Source organism: Conger conger, chromosome 5 (assembly GCF_963514075.1).
Source record: "Conger conger chromosome 5, fConCon1.1, whole genome shotgun sequence".
NCBI classification, from domain to species: domain Eukaryota; kingdom Metazoa; phylum Chordata; class Actinopteri; order Anguilliformes; family Congridae; genus Conger; species Conger conger.
In genome coordinates, this window is record NC_083764.1 from 66,652,932 (window position 1) to 66,661,963 (window position 9,032).

Genomic DNA, 9,032 nt, shown 5'->3' on the forward strand with positions numbered 1-9,032 from the left:
CAGTCTGTAAACGACGTAATGACGTCACTGCGCATTAACATACGACATGTTAACCCCCCACCCACACACACACACACACACACACACACACACAGAGTCGCCAAGATAACTGGGCAGAAACTGTAAGATTAATTACATACTTCCATGTAGAACACACGTAGGCCGCCCTACAGACAATTGCGTTCTTCGAATACAAGTTTGGGGCATATAACTGGGTTACAAGTTTTAACTGTAAGCCCATTGTGCAGTTTTCTTAGGCCAAAACATACGGACGTGGCTCAGTCATTTAGAAAATAACATCCTATCATGTCTAGAGTCACACATAAACAGACAGGTCTGCTTTCCTATTATTATAGATAGTGTGACTGCTGGAGGAGGCCTCTGTGACTTTGAGTGAGCAGTGATTGTTAGGGCACATTTAGCCGGAGCTTCAACGATCAGGACAGCTCAACTGTAAGAACAGAGCCCAGCGGGAAAGACCATATAAGCGAAGAGTAGCAGCGGGTGGAGGAGTGCACTCCGGCATTGTCACCCCCCCAGTGTCACTACAAAGTTTGAGCACAAACAGATGAGAAACAACAGATTAGAGAAGTGCTCATTTTAACCTGTTGGGGCGAGGACAGTCTTCTTGTGAATAGTAGCAGACCAACACCAGTTGTGTTACTAGTAATGTAATGACTCTGTGCTGTGGCAATTTGGGTCCATTACCTGATCCAGTCCAATTTTATCTTCATTGATCACATGGGCTGATTACCTAAACTACGGGTGTTCAGATTCCAGAGGGCCTCACAGTCTGCAGGTCTCTTGCATGGGGGGTGACATTGGCTCAGGCGATAAGATCAGTTATCTGACAGTTGGAGGGTTGCCAGTTCGATCCCACATCTAACCCTGAATGCTCATGACGAGCTGGTTGGTGCCTTGTATGGCAGCCAATCACCGTTGGTGTGTGAGTGTGTGTATGAATGGGTGAATGAGAAGTATCTATTGTACAGCGCTTTGGATAAAGGTGCTATATAAATTCCAACCATTTACTATTTACCATCTTGCCATCAGCAGTCAATTCTGGCTTTTGAAACAAGGTGTCTGGAGTAGTTAGTCAATCAAAGTGCAACCGTGCTGAAAAACCTGCAGACGCTGCGGCCCTGGTGTGCTATAGTCTCAGATTTCTGGTCTAATTCCTGACAAATAGACTTTCCCTTGGAATCTGGTAGTCTTTGGAAAACATTTCTGTGAATAAAATGGTTTATTCTCCATACAGTACATTACATTACTGGGTAGATGTACAGTAGAGAAAACAGCAGTCTTACTCTCGGGAATGCAAAAATGCAGTATCATCAATAAGTGTAATATTAAACTAACAAACAACAATTTGTGTTGTAACTAAAGAAATGTATGTCTTGCAAATAAAACACTGACACAGTTTCTGGGAATAGGCTTTGGTTTAGTTCCTATCTGCTCGATTCATTTGTCAGCAGTTTATAAAGAGCAGACAGTGCATGCGAGTATCCAGCCTGTGTGAGCACTACGGAGTGGCGTCATTTTATCTTAATGCTAATCCTCCTGAACACAAACCCACAGCGTCCTCTCACCTGCCAACAGTGCTACCGTGCTTCATATGGATTATTATGATCATGATTATGATCATGATAATTGTATTTTTTTATGGTGAATACTTTAATAACAGCGCTCCTTCTGGGTGGCCCTTTGCAAAAATAAGTTGCATTTTTATCTTCTTTTAATTGCATGTCCTTTTAACTTCAGAATAAAATAATCTTTTCTGGTTACATGTTGACTAAAGTGTGCAGATGAAAAGCTGAAATGAGCATGGGATGTGTTCTTTTTAAAGGATTTAATTTTGTTAAAGCACAGGCACAGTATTCCCCCTGTTGGATTCTGTTTTTCTGTTCAGTGGCAACTATTACCAAAGCTCTTTTTCCATCTCAGGACATAATACACAGTTAAAACTTCTGGCTGCACTTGAATTACACGGGACAGTTAGACACATAATGAGGACCTTTTCCTGTGACGTGGAGCGCAGGTGACCACTGATTACTTCTGATTCAGTTGCACAATGACCTGGTTTTTGCATCATTCACTTTAATGTTTGTTGTTGTTTTGTTCTGGTCTGCCGCTGCAGGTGTCTGGCGTTCCTGGTGAAGTCGTATTCTCCTCCTGTCCCAGAGGCTTCCTGGCCTGAGCTTGTCTTATCCTCGGCTCACAGGGAAGCAGACAGCATTTCCTGTCCTTGTGCTGCCAGCAGTGCGCTCCAGGGAATGACTAACGGTCTGTGTATCCTGGCTGACTGGGGCTTGCACAGACTCTCCAGGGCTGGCGGTATGCTGTCAGAGCCTGGAGAGGCCCCTCCAGCCTCACACCCAGACTCCAGTCGTCAACAACCGTACGGGAGGAGCGCTTACATGAGCAGAGCGGAGGGCTGCGAATGCCAGCTTATCGTCTCTCACTTAAAATAAACGACATTCTCATCCCGCGTTCTCTTTCCCGCTCTTCAATAATAACACAAATATGTTTTTAAAATAATAATTAAAGTATTGTTGTCGCTGTTTTAATACACATTGTAATCTTGGCACCATTTTTAAAGGAAGGTTCATTCCCTCAATGTGTCTTCCAGGAAATAAAGGGGGAATGAATGAATAACAACAACAACTATAATAATAATAATCATCATCATCATCAACAGTATAATCATAATCATAACTGCAATCATAATATTTATGTGCTTTTACACATTTTTAAATATCTCTGGTGGCGCAGAGCTTATGTTTGTGGCAGATTTATAATGTAATTCCATCCATCTATCCATCCATTATCTTAACCAGCTTATCCTGAACAGGGTCGCAGGGGGGCTGGAGCCTATCCCAGCATACATTGGGCGAAAGGCAGGAATACACCCTGGACAGGTCGCCAGTCCATTGCAGCGCACACACACCATTCACTCACACACTCATACCCACGGGCAATTTAGACTCTCCAATCAGCCTAACATGCATGTCTTTGGACTGTGGGAGGAAACCGGAGTACCCGGAGGAAACCCACGCAGACACGGGGAGAACATGCAAACTCCACACAGAGAGGCCTGGCCGGCTGGGATTCGAACCCAGGACCTCCTTGCTGTGAGGCGGCAGTGCTACCCACTGCTATCCATGCCGCCCCAGAATGTAATGCGTTTCTTTTAATAATATTTGATGAGGCATATATGAATGATAAATGAGTATGCATTTTATTTGGAATGTGTTTGGCTCCTTCCATATTTGTTATTGGAAAAACAATTCTTTATATAAATAAATGTATTTATTTTTTATTCCTTCATTAATTCATTCGTCAATCAATTCATTCGTTCATTCATTCAACAAAGAATCCCGGGCTAATCCATTAATCTGAGATGCTCCAAAATTGTGTTATTTTGACAATACTGCCCTCTGTTGGAAAATATATATTATGCATACTGGGATACACAGGTTTAGCCTTATAATTAGCCTAATATTATCTAAAAGCAAAACAGAAACTTTTATATTGACCCAAAGCATTTAAATTAGTTCAATATAAAATTTCAAAGAAAATGACAAATTCTACAAATAATACAAATCACCCAGAATGTATTTTTCGTATTGAGACGATATGAACCGTTACTTAAAAAGAACTTAATATACTTATGTGTAACGTGTCTTTTAGGTCTGTCGTTTCATATTATTTAATGCACAATTTTATTTGATAATTTGTTAATTTATTTGATAATTCGTTCATTTATTTGATAATTTTACTTTATTTACTTTGATATTCACATAAATATAAAGTTTTAAAATAAATACAACTTTAAATTGCATGCATGCCATGCATATGACTCAATACTTTATTCATTTGAAAACAATTTGGACATTTTTTTAATATTATCAATTGATTGTTTTATATTATTAATATGATTCATTATTATCACTCGGGCTTCAAGCAGCAAAATATTGGTATTTCTGTTTTCGAAGGCTACGTGTGATTGTATGCAAACAGGATCAACATTAACGTCGGAACCATTGTTTCTTCGTCGTGGTTTCAATATATGCGTTTCATAACAGCGTACCGAGGAGGGACCGTATTTACAACGCTTCCGACGGTAACTCGGAGCATAACAAGCTTGCACTCTATATTTGAACAATTGTCACGACATCTGCAATCATTCGAATTCACCTCCAACGGTGTCTAGAATAGAAAATAACAGGCCAGAGGAACCACTTCATCGCTTCCGTCAAAGTATTAAATATGGCGTCCCGATCTCCATCGTCTTCCCCTGACTCTGCTACGGGCTCAGGTACAGATCCGGCTCGGCCCGACACAGGAGAGCCACTGGGTGGATCGGATTCAGATTCAGATTTAGGTCTACGGGGGGTGGATTGCGGGGCTGTGGATTTGGGACATGGACTTGAAGGAGAGGAACTGGAAATTGAGTTCGAAGCTGCGGCTGATCGCCTCCCCAGTCTGGTGCAGAACGCCACTAGAGAACAGTTGTTGTACCTGTACGCCAGGTATAAGCAGGTAATGAGATAACCTGACGCATTTCCAGTATTACTTTTTAAAGGCTGTCACTCGGCTGTCAATGAGTTTTATTCAATCTGGCATTTCCTTTCAGGATGTGTTAGCTAGCTGGCTAGCCACTCGGACACATTCGTTAACTTGCCTGCTGCTGCCTGGCAACTTCCTTATTCCATAGAGTACTTATTAGCTAGGGGTAGCTACCCAGCTAATTTATTGTATGTCGTCCAGTCAATACATTAACATTCTAGCTGTACCTAATATGTTTTATTCTGCGCTAAAGATGGTTTGTTAGCTGAGTCACGTTAGTCGCAACACCAATACTGGAGATAGAAAGTAGATAGGGTCAGTTTGAAGTTACTTTTCCTGTTATGCCAGCTTTTTATCTTGGAGATACAGCGAGCCTCTTCCTAGGCAGTGCACGAGCGCCACTCTCTTGTTTTTGCAGGTCAAAGCTGGAAAGTGCAACACAGCAAAGCCAGGGTTTTTCGACTTTGAAGGCCAGAGGAAATGGTAAGTGTGCATTAATTTCTTAACGTGTTCAGAATGCACAATAATTTTAGAATCTGAGAGGACTAGTGGGCTTGCCATTTTGATGAGGTCTTTTTCCACTATTTGGGCTCTATTTAGGTACCAATCTCCACTGGGATTTTTTAAATGTGTTGCTTAAAGGACAACAGAAATGGTGGAGCTGAAAATATTTTATGCACTTTGGAAATGTTTCATGCTTTTTGTTTACATTTCGTCTTTTTTCTGCTTGACATGTACTGTAAGCATAAAATTAAATCAATTTTCCAAAGGGAAAAAAAAACACACATTGCATTCTGGAACTCATGCTAGAGCTGAAGAGAGCCTTTGGGAGAACAGCTAGAACTACGGAAGAAAAGGCAGTATGTGTTCATTTGATAATCGTGTTTTGCATGTTTGTAGATTGGGGTTTTGAATTTGCAAAACACAGTTTTTGTTTGTGAGTTGTAGGACATGTGTAAAACGCGTTGTGCTAGCGTTTTCACTAAATGAACTCCACAGGACAGGCCCTGCAGGACGGTTTGAGTGGTTTGTCTGAGCAGTGTGGATCAGCTGTGACTGAGCAGTGTGGATCAGCTGTGTCTGAGCAGTGAGGATCAGCTGTGACTGAGCAGTGAGGATCAGCTGTGACTGAGCAGTGTCTGAGCAGTGAGGATCAGCTGTGACTGAGCAGTGTCTGAGCAGTGAGGATCAGCTGTGACTGAGCAGTGTCTGAGCAGTGAGGATCAGCTGTGACTGAGCAGTGTCTGAGCAGTGAGGATCAGCTGTGACTGAGCAGTGTCTGAGCAGTGAGGATCAGCTGTGACTGAGCAGTGTGGATCAGCTGTGACTGAGCAGTGAGGATCAGCTGTGACTGAGCAGTGTGGATCAGCTGTGTCTGAGCAGTGAGGATCAGCTGTGACTGAGCAGTGAGGATCAGCTGTGACTGAGCAGTGTCTGAGCAGTGAGGATCAGCTGTGACTGAGCAGTGAGGATCAGCTGTGTCTGAGGAGTGAGGATCAGCTGTGTCTGAGCAGTGAGGATCAGCTGTGACTGAGCAGTGAGGATCAGCTGTGACTGAGCAGTGAGGATCAGCTGTGACTGAGCAGTGAGGATCAGCTGTGTCTGAGCAGTGAGGATCAGCTGTGACTGAGCAGTGAGGATCAGCTGTGTCTGAGCAGTGTGGATCAGCTGTGACTGAGCAGTGAGGATCAGCTGTGTCTGAGCAGTGAGGATCAGCTGTGACTGAGCAGTGTGGATCAGCTGTGTCTGAGCAGTGAGGATCAGCTGTGACTGAGCAGTGTGGATCAGCTGTGTCTGAGCAGTGTGGATCAGCTGTGTCTGAGCAGCTCTGACAGTGCTGTGTGCATCGCAGGCAGTCCTGGAAGCAGTTGGGGGATCTGAGTCCAGAGCAGGCCATGCAGGAGTACGTGTCCTGTGTCCATGCCCTGGACCCTGAGGGCAGCTCTAAGGTAACTGCACGTCCCCCCGGGGGAGAAGGGTTCATGCCACAAGCTGTTTTTCCATGATTTGATTTTCCTGAGAAACCGGAATAAAGCGCAATAAGACACAGTGGTTTCAGGATTTTACTCAGCGGAGCTCTCCCGCAGCTGTCCGGTGGACAGTCACCCAGTGAAAGTATGGAGGGTGTGAGCGCCCAGGCTCCTGATTGGTGGGTGTGTTTGCTGTGGTTTCCTGTCCCAGACGGCTGACAGAAGGGGGCGGGAGCGTCGGACGGGATTCGGAGGCGCGACGGTCAGTTCCCTCTTCCAGGAGGAAAAGATCAGGTGATCAAACGCACCGCGATGATGACATCACACACCGCCATCACTGCACGGCTCTGCCGGGCGAAACGGCGAAGCGTCATTCCAGCGACATCGTCTCGGCTGTAGGCATGGCTGAGGGGCTGTAGGCATCGCTGAGGGGCTGTAGGCATCGCTGAGGGGCTGTAGGCATCACTGGGGGGCTGTAGGCATCACTGAGGGGCTACAGGCATCGCTGAGGGGCTACGTGCCTACGTGGCTTGGCTCCTGGGCTGTAGGGCTGGCTGAAGGAGCTAGCATCTGGCTGTGCTTCACAGTCTGTTCCCTGCAGTGAGTGGACAGTAATTACAGTTGTGACTGCACAGAACTCCCTAATGGGACACGATGATAGAAATAAGTTTAAATATGACTATCCACAATACTATATTTGTATGTGTATTATATCATTATGCACATACTTTTGAGGACTATTGATAAAAGGCTTGGATGGGCTTGAGTGCTTTTTCACTGGAACATTTTTAATTACTGAACAATGCTTTGGAACACTAACTGTCACTCTGGTAGTCATGGAGATCCTCCAAAAGAGCAGTCTGCCTCCTCTCATCTCTGATTGGTTCCTCAACCTCATGATGACAACATAATGGTAATGGTTAAAATATGTCAATTGCCCAAGTTGAAATGAACACAACTGGCCATCTATACTGAGGGCTTCATGGGATCTTAACAATCCAGCATATTCCAAGTTCCGTGAAATGGACCTCTTGATAAGTGTGCTGAATGCAGGGTTAAAATATCCTGGCTGCAGTTTATCGTTGCTTTACTCAGTGTGTCTGTAACTTGTAACTGTGACTTAGTCTTGTGTTGTGAGAACTTTGTACACCTGTTTTGATGTAGAGTAGTTTGCAGGGCTGGATATGTTATCAGATCAATACGGGCGTTATTGCTGTGTGTATTAAGACCGCTCCTCACCTGCTGTCTGACCCCTCTTCGTTTCTCAAAGGGAAGAGGATAAGAACATATTTGACTACTGCAGAGAGAACAACATTGAGCACGTCACCAAGGCTATCGACTCCAAGAAGGTGGACGTCAATCTCAAAGATGAGGAGGTGAGACTCTGAGACTGAGAGACTCTGAGACTGAGAGACTCTGAGACTGAGAGACTCTGTGACTGAGAGACTCTGACTGAGAGACTCTGTGACTCTGAGACTGAGAGACTCTTTGACTCTGAGACTGAGGGACTGAGTGACTCTGTGACTGTGGTACTGAGTGACTCTGAGACTGAGTGACTCTGAGACTGAGTGACTCTGAGACTGAGTGACTCTGAGACTGTGGGACTGAGTGACTCTGAGACTGTGGGACTGAGAGACTTTGAGACTGTGGGACTGAGTGACTCTGAGACTGAGAGACTCTGAGACTCTGAGACTGTGGGACTGAGTGACTGAGACTGTGGGACTGAGAGACTCTGAGACTGTGGGACTGAGTGACTCTGTGACTGTGGGACTGAGTGACTGAGTGACTCTGAGACTGTGGGACTGTGGGACTGAGTGACTCTGAGACTGTGGGACTGAGAGACTCTGAGACTGTGGGACTGAGTGACTCTGAGACTGTGGGACTGAGTGACTCTGAGACTGTGGGACTGAGTGACTCTGAGACTGTGGGACTGAGAGACTCTGTGACTGTGGGACTGAGAGACTCTGAGACTGAGTGACTCTGAGACTGTGGGACTGAGAGACTCTGTGACTGTGGGACTGAGAGACTCTGAGACTGAGTGACTCTGTGACTGTGGGACTGAGAGACTCTGAGACTGAGTGACCCTGAGACTGTGGGACTGAGTGACTCTGAGACTGAGAGACTCTGTGACTGTGGGACTGAGTGACTCTGAGACTCTGATACTGAGAGACTCTGATACTGAGAGACTCTGATACTGAGAGACTCTGAGACTGAGAGACTCTGAGACTGAGTGACTCTGAGACTGTGGGACTGAGTGACTGAGTGACTCTGAGACTGAGAGACTCTGAGACTGAGAGACTCTGAGACTGAGAGACTCTGAGACTGAGTGACTGAGAGACTCTGAGACTGAGAGACTCTGAGACAGACCGGGTTAGTGAGTGTTTGGGGTGTGTGTGTTTCAGGGCAGGGCGCTGCTCCACTGGGCTTGTGATCGGGGACACAAAGAGCTGGTGTCTGTGCTGCTGCAGAACAACGCCGACATCAACAGCCAGG

The 9,032-nt window shown here is 45.3% G+C and overlaps 1 protein-coding gene across 1 annotated transcript in view; it reads left to right on the top strand.

The window, feature by feature from the left end:
• The first annotated feature begins 4,055 nt into the window (after positions 1 to 4,055).
• Positions 4,056 to 9,032, top strand: part of LOC133128694 (acyl-CoA-binding domain-containing protein 6-like) — a 10,439-nt gene continuing 5,462 nt past the window's right edge. The window contains exons 1-6 of the mRNA XM_061242411.1: positions 4,056 to 4,542; positions 4,988 to 5,052; positions 6,422 to 6,518; positions 6,751 to 6,833; positions 7,810 to 7,915; positions 8,942 to 9,031. Of these exons, the coding sequence (XP_061098395.1) occupies positions 4,270 to 4,542; positions 4,988 to 5,052; positions 6,422 to 6,518; positions 6,751 to 6,833; positions 7,810 to 7,915; positions 8,942 to 9,031 (714 nt within the window). The 5' untranslated portion in view covers positions 4,056 to 4,269. The remainder of the gene's footprint in view (positions 4,543 to 4,987; positions 5,053 to 6,421; positions 6,519 to 6,750; positions 6,834 to 7,809; positions 7,916 to 8,941; position 9,032) is intronic.